The sequence below is a fragment of the Lucilia cuprina genome, chromosome 4, assembly GCF_022045245.1.
Source record: "Lucilia cuprina isolate Lc7/37 chromosome 4, ASM2204524v1, whole genome shotgun sequence".
Classification (NCBI taxonomy): Eukaryota; Metazoa; Arthropoda; class Insecta; order Diptera; family Calliphoridae; genus Lucilia; species Lucilia cuprina.
The window spans coordinates 9578900-9595163 of NC_060952.1; the positions used below are offsets into that span (position 1 = coordinate 9578900).

Genomic DNA, 16264 nt, shown 5'->3' on the forward strand with positions numbered 1-16264 from the left:
AACAGGTATTTGTAAGAGGTACTGTTTGTGAGCGTATAAATGTCACTGCTTTCGTGTGTATGAGTATTGAACTGTGTTAGTGAGTGATTGAACTTTTGTGTTTGTGACTTGTTCGGGAGTGTGGGAACTTTTATTCCCTTTTGATAATCATTGATAATGGTAGAGTATTTGTAATATCTTTGTATATGTGTTCATTGAAGGATATATTATTAATATCCTTTATGAGTTAATTTTATTTAATTTTGTATTCTGCTTTAAACCAGTTTGTTTGATTTTTTTCTTCAAAATTTTATATGTAATTTTACTTCGTGGTGTTCATGTAGTTGTTATTTTTGTTGCTTGTAAAAATGTACTTGATTTTTGATTGAAAATATCGAATTTCTTTTAAAACGTTTGTGAATTGTTCATTTGTATAGTTCTCAGAAAATTAAATTTTTGTGATTGTTTTTCGCTTGATTTCTTGTTATAAGTTTAATATTAATATGTACTTTGGTTAAAGTTATAAAAATGTTTTTCTGGTTTAATTGGGAGAAATTAGTTTATCAAAGAATTCTATAATCATAATTGTAACTTATGAACTCAGTAGATTAAAAACACTCTATGGAATCAGTTCATATGAAAATTATCAATTTTCTATAAATCAAATTTTTGATCTGGAATTGATTTTGGATTAACCCATGGGATAGTAAAGATATAAAACCGTTGTTTCAATCGGTTGGAGGCATTTAGGCTAAGATTTGTATATAAGAATCAGGCTTGGGGAGTAATGATTACATAAAGTAATTCATTATATAAATTACAGTTACGTGTAATGTGTACTTGAGCTAAAACCAATTACAATTACTTGTAGTGTATAATTGACTAATAAGCAATTCATTACATTCTATACATATTCAATTACAATTACGTGCAATGTGTACTTGGGCAATAACCAATTACCATTACTTGTAATTTGTATTTGACCAATTACAATTACTTGTAACGTATAATTGACCAATAACCAATTACAATAATTATAATTATAATTTTTCCAATTACAACTGCAATCGAAGCTTACCAATTACAATTACTTGTAATTGTAATTTAAGTATTAACAATTACAAATTACATGTAATTGTAAGTAATTGTGTTTGGAAAAGCTTACATTACAACAAAAAGAAATTGTAATTGGCAAAACTTCAATTACACATTACAAGAAACAATTTTAATTACAATTAGAAGTAATTGTAATTTATAAATCTTCAATTACAATTACTTCAAATGTAATTGTGATTGATAATATAATTATAACCCCCAAGCCTTCTAAGAATAAGAAAAATAATAATTCATTATTCCTAGAAATCGAATTTTCAACCTTCTTTTTTTCATATTTTCTTTATTTAAAAAAAAAGTAATTAAAAAGTAAAACTTAAAGTAAATATTTCTTTAAAAAGACTGCAGCAAATACCACAAATTACAAATTAATATAAAACAAACCTACTTATAGAAACAAATATTACACTCAGTCTCTAGGCAATTTAAACTTAGATCTTTGGATCCTGAGGAGTCAATTTGACCATTTTTACAGATTCTTCCCAAATTTTTAAGCCCTTCTCTTCATCCATAGCGGCAGCATTTAAGGTGGCCTCCTTGCAATCCATGAAATATTTACCATGAACATTGGCCACTTCATCGGAAGTAGCCAAATAGATGGTAGTTTGAGCACCAGCCTTGGTAGTCTTAAAGAAACCCTTAGTAATAGCCATCATGGGTAAGTTCAAGGGGAAGGGTACATTACGCCAAATGCCAGAATCAATCATACCGGGATGCAAGAAGTTAACGGTGACACCGGATCCCTCTAAACGTTTAGCCAATTCGCGGGCAAAGTAAATGTTGGCAAACTTGGAAACATAGTACAAATAAGCAGCGGGGAAAGTGCCAATTGGATTCAATTTGTTAACATTAACTGAAGCTAAACGATACAATTCGGAGGCTACAATAACAATACGTGCAGGGGCGCTCTTCTTTAAAACATCGATTAATAAATGGGTCAATAAAAATGGACCATAGTGATTGGTGGCCATGGTCAATTCAATGCCATCTTCACTGGTTTGACCACGGAAGGCCAAAGCCATACCGGCATTGTGTATCAAAACATCGATTTTCTTTTCATTCTTAACAATATCAGCGGCAAATTCACGTACCGACTTGAAGCTGCCCAAATCCAATTTCTTAACAATCAATTTATTGTTGCCGGTTTCCTTAACGATTTCCTCTGTTGGTTAAAAAGTAATTTAAAAAATTAACTATTTATTATAATGGGTTTCTTTAAGAGTTCCGTACCTTTTACCGCATTGGCAGTTTCCAAATTACGGCAAGCCATGATAATACGAGCACCACGTTTGGCCAAATCACGAGCAGTTTCCTTGCCAATACCACTGTTGGCACCGGTAATGATTACAGTTTTTCCTTCCATAGTTGTCTGCAATAATTAATTAAAGATATATGTGAGAAAATTATTAGTTTTGTGTTTTTGAAATGGGGGGTGTTAATTATATGAGGGAGCTTGCAATGCTGGACCAAAGCGAGGGATGAAATATAAAATAATTAGGGGTTGGGGTCATATTTTACTAAAAAGTAATTTGAATAATAATTGAATAATTGAAGCTCAACCACAACAATTACTTGATTTTGTTGTTAAAGTTTTTTAAATTGTAATTATTTTACCAATTACATTTACCTGTAATTGAAGTTTTGCCAAAAACAATTACTTGTGATTATTATAATTACATTTACTAGTAGTTAGTGCCAGGTATTATTACACAAAGTAATTCATTACATCGTCAATTACAACTACATGTACTGTGTAATTGGGCAACTATTAATTCTAATTGTAATTCCAATTACTTGCAATGTGTAATTGGTCAATAACCAATTAAATTTTTTTTGTAATTTCAATTTTAGTTTACCAATTACAATTACTTGTAATATTAGTTTACCAATTATAATTACTTGTAATTGTAATTGAGGTATCATTTATTACAAATTACATATAATTATAACGAACAAAATACACAATTACAAGTAATTGTAATTAAAATGTTTTCAACTGCAAATTAAAGAAATTTTAACTGGCTCAAATTTAATTACAATTTCAAGTAATTGTAATTTGTAATTGCAGTAATTGTAATTGAAAATGCATTCATTACCGCCAACCCTTAACAGTACTAGAAATTAGTTTGTAATTGGTAAATTTTAATTGCACATCCATACAATTGCTAAATGTTCTATTAAAATTATTTGTAATTGTACATTGCTCAATTACACAAAACAAGTAATTGTAATGGGGCCTTATAATGAATTACTTAATGTAATGTCTACACCTCAAGCCTGCTTTTTAATTAAAACAAAATCATTTCTTATAACACATTCCCTCAAAGATACATATATTAACTGAAAAATTTTGTAATTCATTCAACAAATAAACACTAATACGTTTTACATTAAATTCTTTGGAACAATTAAACCAGTTTTTTTTCTAATCGAAATTAATATATTTCACTAATAATTCCATTATGAATAAATTTCATTCAAATCGTAAAATAATAGTTGTTATTTTAAAGATATACAACAATATAATCGTTAAATTAAAGTACCTTTATAATAGTAATTTTCTAATAAAAAAAAACAAAACATGTGAGAAATATCATAAACAGTACGGTCATTGTAAGACCATATAAATTACACAAGTACATTTTACTTAATTTAGTAGTTAAGACAAAACGCATAAAAAACAATCATGACTATTTAAAAATGTATATTTAAATACTGGTTAAAACAATAATAACAAAAAACAATTGAAATAGAAATTGTTTTTTAAATGTCTCATTTTTTTAAATGAATTTGTTAGTAGGTCGTTTAAAAAAATAGTAAAACCATAGACGTACGTTAATTTTTTTTACCATAAAAGGGGTCAGGCTATGTACAATTATATTTGATTTATAGATTTAAATTAATTGATTAAGAAAGCATTACATTTTTAATGATAAATATTTAAAAGTATTGAATGTTTATAGGTCTTTTTTAGAAAAAAATGGTAATACATTACCATTAATGGGTAATGGATTAAATTAAATAATTAATTATTTCGACAATTACCATTGTAATTGTAATTGTAATTAATTTTTTAAACACAATCACACTTTTTATGTGTAATTGAACAAAATAAAAACAATTACTCTCAATTTCAATTTATTATTTTGAATTACAAGTAATTACAATTATTTAAGACTTTCAGTTGCAACCTCTTACCTATTAACATACAATCAAGTAGTCTAATAACGTCTTCAAAGTAATGCATTATATAAATTCTTTCCAATTCATTAGCCACATTCTCCGTGAAGCTATAGAAGCTATGACTGTTTTAACGTATTACTCTAATTACTTGTAAGCGGGTTGTGGCAAGTGCTTACCACTAATGACAAGATCAATTACAATTACTAGCACTGTGTAATTCAGTAGTAACAAATTCCAATTATTTACAAGTATAAGTAATTGTATTTTGAAATTCTTCAATTACAATTACAAGTTATTTTAATTTTTCTCTTAAAATAACAATAAATTAGCAAACATATATTACAATTACGAGCAATTGTATTTATTCTATTATAACAAGTAATTGTAATTCTTCTATTAAAATTACAAGTAGTTGTAATTATTCTATTACAATTACAAGTAATTGTAATTATTCTATTATAATTACAAGTAATTTTAATAATTCTATTAAAAATAACAAGTAATTGTAATTATTCTATTATAATTACAAGTAATTTTAATTATTCTACTACCATTACAAGTAATTTTAAATTTTGTATTACAATTACAAGTAATTGTAATTATTCTATAACAATTACAAGTAATAGGCAAAACTTTAATTGTAATTACAAATAATTATAATTGTCAAAACTTCAAATATAATTACATGTTATTGCAAGTAGTAAAGTTTTAATTACAATTAGTTCAAAAGTAATTGAAAATGTAATCATTACCACCAAGCCAGTTTTTAATTTAATGTAATTGAAATTTTCATTGAATATTAGATACCTTTATAAACGAAATACTTTTCTATCAATTAAAAACAATTTCATTGAAATATACAAAATTATACATTTTAAAGTAATTTGAATTAAATAAATTTCACTTACAATTACCACTACTACTACTAAAGTAATTGATTGACCTCAAATCTAAAAGACGTTACTCACATTTCCACAAATATTTATTAAACTATTTACGTATTACTCTATTTATAATGACGCATTTATGAGTTAGATAAAGTATTAAATATATATTAATTATTCCTTAAACTTATTGAACTTTGATATTTAAGTACTTTACTTAAATAATAATTTTTGCATTAAATAGCTAAAAGCTATTTATATAGCAAATTACTAAAATTGGCAAATCGATAAATTAACTGCTTATGTACATAATATATTTGGATTTTGGTCAATAAAAGAAACTAGTTATTTATGAAAACTAGACAAAAATATTATTTTTTAATTAATAAATTAAAAATGTTTTTTATTAAAAATCATTGAATATTTAATAGTAAATTATGCAATTATTTATTAAGTAAACATTTGTAGAATTAAACAAATAACGAATACAAATTCTATATATAAGAACAGTGTCTTCCTGTTTCCCTAAAAGGAACTATTAATATCGAAATTTAAAGAAGGTGTGGCAATTCGCCCACATACAATATTACAATATTAATTCCCCAAATTTTGCAAAGACAACTTTAATATCCATATGATCGCTTGGTGTCAAAATCAACAACAACAAAAAGTGGGCGTGGCATGTCCTATATAAAAACAAAAAATTCCTACATTTGAAAAACTCTTAAAGCTAGAATTCTCAAATTTTAGAAACAACTTTGACATCCATGAGTACTCAAATTTTGTATAGACATCATGTCCATGTAAACTCTTGGGGACAAAATAAACTGCCTACATAAAGTAGGCGTGGCATATTCCATCTAAAGAAAATTTAGCATATTTATGCTAATATAACACCTAGAGTCCTAAAAATAACATATATCACCACTTCAATAGTAGCACTAAGTGAATTCGTTTACCTTCTTTGGAAGTGGTGTTTTTAGACTTCCAAAGAAGCGAAAAGAATCCAAATTTGTTTAAAATTTAAAGTATATTATTTTGTACTGAAATTTTTGAATTGAACCTATTTTATTTTGGAGCTAATATTATTGTACTCAATAATACTACAATTTCACTTCCTAATAACCAAAAAGCACATAAAAATTACTTGCTAGGAATGACTTCAGATGTAGTGAATTCGGAATCAAATAAAAAATCTATATTCCTATGACAAGCCTGTGTTAAAATCATCAATTATTCAGGCCTTTTTCAGAACTTCCATGGAGTAAATTCTACTTCTTTTTTCGCTTCTTTGGAAGTACTTTCTTTTTTTTTTTTTTTTTTGCTGGGAAGATTCGAAATTTTAACTGCTGCCTGATTTTAACTAAATAAATAACACAAAAAAGAAAGGTTAAAAAAAAGATCAAAAGTCTTGAACTCTTTAACTTAAATTTGGTAGACGACACTGACCTCCAGTCAAAAACAAAAAAAAAATAATTAAAACTAAACATAAATTGCTTTAGACACACTTCAAAACTACAAAAAAAGACAAAACGAAAAAACAAACTGACTTAGCAATAAAAAAAATCGTTAACTTAAAATCCAACAAAAAAATTAAAAGCAACCAAGTAAAGTATAATGTCGTAAAAATTAATTAAAATTAATAACATTTTAATTATAAAATAATATAATTATATACAAATTATAATTATTACAAAAGCAGGGAAATTTTTTGTTAACAAATCTTTTCTTTTAAGAAATATTTAATCAAATTCAATAATGTAATAAAAAGGATGGAGCGGGTGGCTTTTAGGGGGTATTTGATAAAAAAAAATTTAAGAAATTTACCTCCGTAAAACATCTACCCGCTGTAATGCGTAAATAAAAACGCAAACTTAAAAGTGTGGCCACTAGAGCTGATATTAAAGCGATAATACAAATATCACGCAGATAATAATCGCCTGGCAACCAACCCAATATTAGGCCCATCCTATAAAATATTCATTAAAATTATTTATTTAATTTTTTATTAATATGCAAACAACAACAATATGTATAATGTGAACAACCGAAAAAAATGTTAAATATTTATTATGTCTTCTTCTGTTTCTGGCTTAAAGGTTTTTGTTCAAAAATTATATAATTTTTTTTTTTTTTTTTTTTGTTTAAATTATGCAAACTTGTTTAAATTTATTTTACATTTTGCTCTCTTATTAATTTTTGTTATTTTTATTTTATTATTAAACAGAAAAGTGATTTCTTAACAAAAAAAAAAAAAAATAAAAAAAAAAACATTTTATGTGTTTCTATGTCATGGTGTTTTGTTTTGTGAGTTTAAGCGATTTTCTGATTTCTTGGATTATCTTCATACAAATTTTGTTTTATTAAGTTATTGTTAATGTAATTTAAATAAATGTGTTTAACATTTACATTACATAAATTGTGATTGTGAGAGTGTAAGTGATTTAAAACTATGTTAACCCTTGTAATTTGTATTCAGACCAATAGGGTACAGTGTCATCAAACTCTTAGAAAAAGAAGAACTTCAAAAAAGCGAAAAAGAAGTAAAATTTACTCCATGGAAAAACTGAAAAAGACCTAAAGAAGTAATGATTTTAACACAGGCTTATCCTAGGAAGAATGTTCTTTTTATTTAATTCCAAATTCACTACATCTAAAGTCATTCTTAGGAAGTAATTTTATATTAGATTCTTTTCGCTTCTTTGAAAGTCAATAAACTTCACTTACACAAAAGGTAAACAAATTCACTTATTGCTACTTTTGAAGTGGTGATAAATGTTATTCTTCTGGAAGTACTTCGTTTTATTTTAAATGGGCTATTAACTATGTCATGTATGAGGTTTTGCTGTGATATTCTAATTCTAGACTATTTTAAAGAGATATATGAATCGGTTAAAAGGACTCTAACACATCTGGTGGGTAAGCATCCTATCTAGTCTAATCCATAGAGACGTAATAGTGCGACAGTCTAGTCTATGAACCAGTAAAACAATAACCTTGTCAGAGATCGGACAATTGTGTAAACACCTTACGTTGCAAAATAATTATCTGACAATTTTTGTTAAATTTTTGTATGATAATTGACTGGCAATTTTTACTATCTGATGTTTAAAATTTAAGCATCGGCAATGACATCACTGTCAGAGAAACTTTTACCTTGAAACGATGTCAGAGAAATCATAGAAGTAGATTGTTAAACAAAAACCTTGTCAGACATCTGACAATCGTGTAAACACATTACGTTGTCAGAGAAACTTTTACCTTGAAACGATGTCATAGAAATCATTGACAGTAGATTGTTAAACAAAAATCTTATCAGACATCTGACAATCGTGTAAAACACATTACATTGCCATTGTCAAATTATTGTAAGATAATTATCTGACAATTTTTATTTGGCATTATTGTCAGAGTAATTATTTCCATTGACATCACTGTTACTAATGTACCTTTTGCAATACAACAATATGAACTGAAAATTTTTGATAGCAATTACAATAGTCTGAACTGTTAATTAACCTGTTTCTAACAATTTTTCATTGTAAGTACATTGTCAAATCTGACAACATTGTAAGATCTGACATAACTTTAATGTTTGCTATTTAGGTCTAATTTTCAGCGAGTATTAAAGCAAAGATAATGGTTGTGTGTGTGTTTGTTTTAATAAATTTTTTGAGAACCCTTTTTTCGTGATCGAAATCTTTATGCTCAAGACCTTATTAGGAGGTCTCCTTTTAGTTTATTTCGACTAAAATTTGACTTGAAAATGTTATAATTTTTATGTTTAACTTCGGGTTCTATCTAATAAATGTCTTTGTTCAGTCGGCCAAATGCATCGGAACATGATGACAATATGAAGACACTTAATAGTTACCATTTAGTTTAAATTTCTGTTATTTTTAAATAGACTTTAAAGGGTTAAAAATTATTTGTAATACAATACCTTTGTCATGTTAAAGTATTGATAATACAACAACAAAAACAATCAGAAGCACAAAAAAATTTTTAAAATACCAAAACAAAAAATTGAAGAAGTCTGTTAAAAAACAAAGTCCAATTTAACACTTTCACTAAAAAACAAAATTTTTTTTTGATTACAACTAAAAAATAAAAAAATCAAATTGTTATGAAATTTTTGAATTAGTTGTTGTTGGTAAATAATTTGTATATAGTACATACATATGTATGGGAAACGAAATGACAGATACATATTGAAAACATCTCTACATAAAATAAAGTTTATTAAAGTTCAATGTCGAAGAGAAGAGGAAAAAAAGATGAAGAAAAAAAAACTATAAAAGATAAAGAAGAAAATGTAACCAGAAGCAGCAACTTAATAATAATAATGATCATTAATGAACACACACACGAAAAAAAATATTAAGGAAAAAGGGGGAACAATGATGTACAAACTCGTAAATAATGAAATAAATAAAACTTCCACGTCATTGAAAAATATGTAAAAAAGAAAAAATTGTAATTTTCTTTAAGAATTCCAGAATTTGTTGTTTACAAAATAATTAATTAAGAAATTAATTATAAAATAAGGCAAATTTAAACGAAGATATATTACTGAGAGTATGTAATTGTTTTGCTAACAGTTTTTTTGGGTTTTAATGTAATAATATGCAAATTAATTTTAACTATAATTCACTGTCAATTTTTTTGTATTTAATTTTGTTTTTTATATATATTAACTTTTTCTTAAAACCACTTCTTAACTTACCTTATATATTTTTTTTATAATAATTAACTATAAATTAGTATTTTTAATTTTCTTTCTTTTTTAAGTTTTAATCTAAACTTTTTTTCACAACCTTCGCCTTGAACGTTTTGTATAAGACTGGTGAAAAATAGTGTATTAAACCGCGTCTCTATAAGTGAATCTTACACAAAACCCAGTTAATAGCAACAACTACTACAACAAAAACCCCACTTTAACAATAAATATACTTATAATAATAAAAAGCCACGTCTTTTGGTTGTTGTAATATTAATGTTTTTTTTTCTTCGTCTCAAAACAACAGGTTGTTTGTTGTTGCTTACGATCAATATGCTGAGATTGCATGGCTATAACAGTCAAGAGAGCAAAATTATCTTAGCTGGGAGTTAAATTAAAAAAGTTTTTTTTTTATAAATTTTTTATTTTTTCTTCTTTCTCATTTTCAATTTATTGTAGTTATTGTGTTTTTGGTATTTTTATTTGTTTATCTTTTGATTTTAATTTTCGTTTAAAAAAGGGCTTTTGTAATAATGATCATTAGTTGATTATAACTATTAAGATTTCATTTCATCTCTTGTTTATTATGCTTGAGCAAGTTTGTTGTTTAAGTCTTTTGTTTTTCTTTTCAATTATAAAAAGAGAGAGATAGATTTATAATCTCTCTTTAAATGTTAAGAAGATTTTTTCTTGATTTTAATTTTAATTTTACAATTTTAATATCTTAAAAAAACAATTTTGTTTTTATAGAAAAATATTTAATTAGAATTATAAAAGCTTTTAGACTAAATATGTGTTTGTATTTATTAATATGATCGAAATTAATACTTTTTCAATGAAAACTAGTAATATTAGCAAATAGTATTTCTTATTCTTTCATTTCCTTAGCTATAACATTAATATCATTAGTTTGACTCTAAAGCTTAAAGATTCTTTAAGGTTTAGAGTCAAACTATAGAGTATTCTGTAGTCAAGACTGTAGAGTATTCTATAGTCAAGACTATAGACTGTTCTATAGTCAAGACTATAGACTGTTCTATAGTCAAGACTATAGACTGCTCTATAGTCAAGACGATAGACTGTTCTATAGTCAAGACGATAGACTGTTCTATAGTCAAGACTATAGACTGTTTTATAGTCAAGACTATAGACTGTTCTATAGTCAAGACTATAAACTGTTCTATAGTCAAGACTATAGACTGTTCTATAGTCAAGACTATAGACTGTTCTATAGGCAAGACAATAGACTGTTCTATAGTCAAGACTATAGACTGTTCTATAGTCTATAGTCAAGACTGTAGACTGTCAGACTGTTATATAGTCAAGACTATAGACTGTTCTATAGTCAAGACTATAGACTGTTTTATAGTCAAGACTATTGACTGTTCTATATTCAAGACTATAGACTGTTCTATAGGCAAGACAATAGACTGTTCTATAGTCTATATTCAACACAATAGACTGTTCTATAGTCTATAGTCAAGACTATAGACTGTTCTTTAGTCTATAGTAAAGACTATAGACTATAGAACAGTATATAGTCAAAGCTATAGACTGCTCTGTAGTCTTTAGCCAATAGTCAAGACTATAGACTTTTCTATAGTCAAGACTATAGACTGTTCTATAGTAAAGACTATAGACTGTTCTATAGTGAAGACTATAGACTGCTCTATAGTGAAGACTATAGACTGTTCTATAGTCAAGACTATAGACTGTTCTATAGCCAAGTCAAGACAATAGACTGTTCTATAGTCAGGACAATAAACTATTCTATAGTCATGACAATAGATTATTCTATAGTCAAGACTTTAAATTGTTCTAAAGTCAAGATCTGTAGATTAAACTACTACCTGTCGTTGTAACATATTAAAGCAAACATATTAAAGCAAGAAATTGCGCTACTTCTTCAAATATAGTTCAATTCCTTCAAAATTGATCTGCCAGATAGTTGATAGTATTATAGTTGATAGTGGACTAGTTATATTTCTTCGGATCTAATATAACATACATTTTCCTTTCTAATATATAAATTAACTAACTAACTAAATAAATAACTATAGTCGATCAATATTTTATTCTCGCCAGAGTTTTTGAAAAATAATAGCTTAATAAAGGACTTTATGCATTATGGTCGCTCACAATATCACAATAAATTAAATTAAATAACATTACATAATTCTAAAACGATTTCATATACTTTATTTACACAATTACTTCACCAATGTTTTATAAAGATTAATAAATAATTTTAGTAGATAATTTAACTGTAAACATAACATAAATATTAAAAATAACTCAAATATACATATTTTCTAATAACTACAATTTTAACTCCAACTTCTCTTCTCTTAAAAATACCCCCTCCGTCTTAATAAAAATTCAGCTTACGCTATACGATTTCCTTCGGTAGTGTTTTCATCTGGACTATCCAGTTGTTTGGTCAATGTATTATACCATTCACTAACATGTTGCGAGAAAATATCCACTAACTTAGTTACTTGCTCCTTAAAGGTCTTAACAATCCTTTTTCCAATCGAACCATCATCATCGTTGTCGTCATCGTTTCTATTATTTTTATTGTTAGTAGAGCGTACAACTTCTTCGACTTTATGTTCAAAATGACGCAAACGTATTGGTGACATTTCGTCGGCCGCTGTTATGGGATCCTCATCTTTACTGATCATATTATTACGCCATGAATCGGCGGGATAACGAGTGTCTAGAGAGCGCTTTAAACGTGTATTTGATAAATCCCACCAGGGTATTTCGTCAAATTTACTTTTGGTAGAGCTATCAGTTTGTACAGATTTAGTGTCGGCATTTAGCTCCTCTTCTGCTTCGCCTTTGGAGGAATCACCAAATAAATTTAAATTGTTGGAATATAAAGGATTAGTTTTTTCCAAAGTCTTTTCCTCGCCAGCATCTAATAAATCGTCTACATCTTTCTCCTTACTTTCAACGACTTCCTCTTGTGATACTTTCTTCTTTAAAGCTTTTTGGGTTATATCGATTTGAGCCTGCTCAAAATCATCGCCATCATTAGTTTCGGTATCTATATCCAGATCTTTATGGATTTCTGGTTCTACAATTTCCGTGGTAATGGGATCTTCTTTTAAATCAAAATTTTTGGCAAATGCTTTGTTAGATTTGCCATATTTCTTGCCAAAGGGTTCAGAGAAAAGCAGAGAATTTAGGGCAGAACCAATGTTCAACTTATTTGCCACAGGTTGAATGGGATTGGCAGGTAAGGCTTCAAAGAATTCAGTGGGTAATAGACGTAAAGGTTTCATTTCACTAACAATTTCCTTAGTTTTTGTCTTTGCTTTATTGGACTTTTTTGTTTCAATTTTTAGCTCTTCATCTGTTTCGTCACCATCTAAAGAGGCAATTTTACTCAAGAACACATCTCCTTCGGGCACACGAACATAATCCGGTTCGGGTTGTACGCCCACATTTTTAAAAAATTTTTCCTCATCAAATTCCTGATCGTCGGGAGGAAGTTTATTAACTTTCTTTTCGGGTTTTCTGATTTCAGTGATCTTTTTAGTAAAAGCTGTCTTCTTGCCATCGCGTGTCATAAAGAATGGTCCTGTATAGGTATCCGATTGACGTGCGTTTCTCTTTAACAAAGGCAAATCTAAGCTAAAGGGTTCTTTGAAAATGTTGCCCAACCAATTTAAGGCCGATATTCTTCGGTCAGGTGAGAAAATATCTCTTTTCAGGGGAGATTTCATTTCTTGTACAATGTTTTCGGCAAAATTGGTCAAAGGTTTTACTTCATCCCTATTGCCTTCTAAAACAAAACGTTTAAATCTGTCTTCATTATCCACCGATCTACGATGTCTGCTTATAAGACTGGCCAAAGGTGAAAGAGGTGGTTTAGCGGATTCTTTAATTAATTCCTTTAACAAACGATCGGTGGATGAATAACGTTTAATTTTTTGATTGGTCTCTTCAGCTGGCACTACTGGAGTCTCGACTTCAGTAAATTGACAGTGTTCCAAGTTGGCATTGGGTAAAACCCAAAAACTCACCGACATACCAGGCGTCTTTAATTGCAACATGGACTTGGTATGTTTCCTCCTGATCTCCGGTATGAGAGTAGTATTTACCGACAATTTTTTATTGTTTAACATAACATGACCATTAGACATGGTCAGAGCATATTGCCACACCTCGGAATCCTGCAATCTATTCATGGATCTTATGGCAATCTGTAAAGGTAGCTCTTGTTTATTGACTACCATAAAAGCCAAACCACCCGATACCATATTAGCGCAATGAGTATATAATTTATTATTTCGACCAAATACACCCAAAGGACGAGCTGGATAAACACGAGAACCCATTATTTTCTTGAACAGAGCCGTAACATAGAAACCATATTTGGGTTTTTCTAAATCATCGAGGGAGAGAGTTTTAAATATGGATTCAAAACCCACATTGGCAGCATCACCCATAGTTTGAGCCCAACTGAGACCATCGAGAACCTCATCATCTAGGTGTGTTGAGAGGACTTTCTTTTTGGGTAGAGACAACCAAACGGGAACATTTGATTTGAAAAGAACTTTAAGAGCCGGATCACGATCGGAAATGGCTGAACCTACACTCGAGAACATATCACCAGATCTGCAAGAGGAAATATGTTTGAAAAGTTTAGATGTTTGTATATCTTTCAAATAAAACAAAACTACTTACTGTATCCATCCATAGGCTACATTCAAATCCCTAGACAGTTCAACATAACGTTTAGTTTCATCCGGACTACTGCCTGCCGATATATCAGCACCCATTGTTTGCCAATTAGTAACAGTTTGTCTAAATGATTCTACCATCAAATTAAATGTCTTCAATTCACTGGCATAGTCTGCAGCGCGAGAGGTACCGAAATCTGTAATATTTTAGATGTTATTTGTAAATCAATTGAAATATCGTTAGATATTAATGCATACCTGTGCCCAACTGCCAAATAGCTTCATCTATACCCACCATATGAGAAGTATTTAATATTTTCAAAGCCTGCATGGCATCCCAATTATCAGGCTTATAGGGTACTGGTATTATCATCGACCAATTTACGGCTCTGTTAGTTAATCACAAATGAAATTATTTGTTAGACTTGTTTATAGACTAGACTATAGTCTTAACTGTAACTAGACAATGGACTAGAATATAGCCACACAATAGTCTTGATTATGGACTAAGCTATAGTCTTGACTATATACTAGATTACAGTGTTGGCTAAAGATTATAGTCTAGAATAACGCAGACTTAACCTAAGAAATTAGCATTGACTATAGGCTATACACTAGTCCTGACTATAGAACTTGAATATAGTCTTGATAAAACAAGGCTACTTTTGACTATAGACTAGATTAGTCTTGAATATAGATTGGATTGGTATTGACTATAAAATTTGAATATAGTCTTGGCATAAGGCGATAGCCTTGACTATAGAGTGTAGTCATGAATAAAGACTAAATAGTCTTGACTTAAGACAATAGCCTTGACTATAGACTATAGTCATGACTAGTCTTAACTAAACAGAAATTGAATATAGCCTTGACTCAAGCCTTGACTATAGGCATAGACTATAGTTTTGACTCAAGACGATAGCCTTGACTATAGACAATAGTGTTGGGTATAGAATTGACTATAGACTATAGCCTTCACTGTAGTCTAAACTGTGGACTATGGAGTACAGTCTTGAGCTAAGGCTTGACTATAGAATAAGCTATAGTCTTGACTATTTTTTTGCTTACAACCTGGTCTTACTATAATAAGAAAAATACATACTTGGTCCACTTATTAAAACCTTTCCAAACAATTTTCGTTGGATTTCTCAAACGTATGCCCTCGGTTTTAGAGGCAAAATAAAAATCACCCACAAATTTAACATGCGAATGGCTCAGCATAGAAGCCATACGAGTTATGGTTTTTCTATAAACACAAATTAATAAGAAAAAATTAATATTGATTGCACTTGTATTCCGATTTTAAATTAACACCTCACCTATTAGAACCATCTAAAGCTTTATATAAATCCTCTGGTTTTATAGAAAAACTAATAAATTTATCACTGACATCATAAATGGGACGATTTATATTCAATTGTACTATAACATCAGCAATAGCATAATGAGCGAACAGCAATAATCCAGCATAGAAAAATATACTTCGGAGCCAGGACATGTCGAAAAGGCTCTTTCAGATTTATATTTTTAAATTTTTGTAACACTTTATCGTTGCACTTTATTAATATAACTGTTTTAGGAAAAATGTTTTCTCTTGTTATTTTAATGTTTAATTTGTCACTATTTGTTCTTTTATTTGTTTTATTTTTTATTAATAATTGTTCTAGTTTAATTAAATTGAAAGTAGAATT

The 16264-nt window shown here is 28.5% G+C and overlaps 3 protein-coding genes across 4 annotated transcripts in view; 1 reads left to right on the forward strand and 2 right to left on the reverse strand.

Annotated features, from left to right (window-relative positions):
• Positions 1–16264, forward strand: part of LOC111680959 (deoxynucleoside kinase) — a 95577-nt gene that overhangs the window by 35827 nt on the left and 43486 nt on the right. The gene's annotated exons all lie outside the window — the stretch shown is intronic.
• LOC111680968 (retinol dehydrogenase 14) lies at positions 1379–10041 on the reverse strand. 2 transcript variants are annotated; one of them, XM_046948526.1, is made up of 4 exons: positions 9886–10019; positions 6987–7128; positions 2323–2461; positions 1379–2254 (listed from the first exon to the last, which is right to left on the reverse strand). In XM_046948526.1, exons 2-4 carry the CDS (start codon positions 7125–7127, stop codon positions 1524–1526), a joined length of 1011 nt encoding a protein of 336 aa, XP_046804482.1. In that variant the 5' UTR covers position 7128; positions 9886–10019; the 3' UTR covers positions 1379–1523. The 2 variants fall into 2 exon arrangements, with proteins under 2 accessions (XP_046804482.1, XP_023298452.1); XM_023442684.2 differs by lacking the exon at positions 6987–7128 and having other exon boundaries at positions 9886–10041.
• Positions 12055–16252, reverse strand: LOC111680969. Its single transcript, XM_023442685.2, has 5 exons — positions 15893–16252; positions 15676–15819; positions 14832–14962; positions 14578–14770; positions 12055–14508 (listed from the first exon to the last, which is right to left on the reverse strand). The coding sequence occupies exons 1-5, from the start codon at positions 16069–16071 to the stop codon at positions 12264–12266; spliced, it is 2892 nt and encodes a 963-aa protein (XP_023298453.2). The 5' UTR covers positions 16072–16252; the 3' UTR covers positions 12055–12263.

Coding starts and splice junctions, on each gene's coding strand:
- LOC111680968 (XM_046948526.1), bottom strand. CDS start 7,127: ATGGGCCTAATATTGGGTTGGTTGCCAGGCGATTATTATCTGCGTGAT. Junction 2,462..6,986: donor CGGGTAGATGTTTTACGGAG/GTAAATTTCTTA, acceptor TAATTATTGCAG/ACAACTATGGAAGGAAAAAC. Junction 2,255..2,322: donor AACTGCCAATGCGGTAAAAG/GTACGGAACTCT, acceptor TTTAACCAACAG/AGGAAATCGTTAAGGAAACC.
- LOC111680969 (XM_023442685.2), bottom strand. CDS start 16,071: ATGTCCTGGCTCCGAAGTATATTTTTCTATGCTGGATTATTGCTGTTC. Junction 15,820..15,892: donor GCTTTAGATGGTTCTAATAG/GTGAGGTGTTAA, acceptor TTGTGTTTATAG/AAAAACCATAACTCGTATGG. Junction 14,509..14,577: donor GTAGCCTATGGATGGATACA/GTAAGTAGTTTT, acceptor TTCCTCTTGCAG/ATCTGGTGATATGTTCTCGA.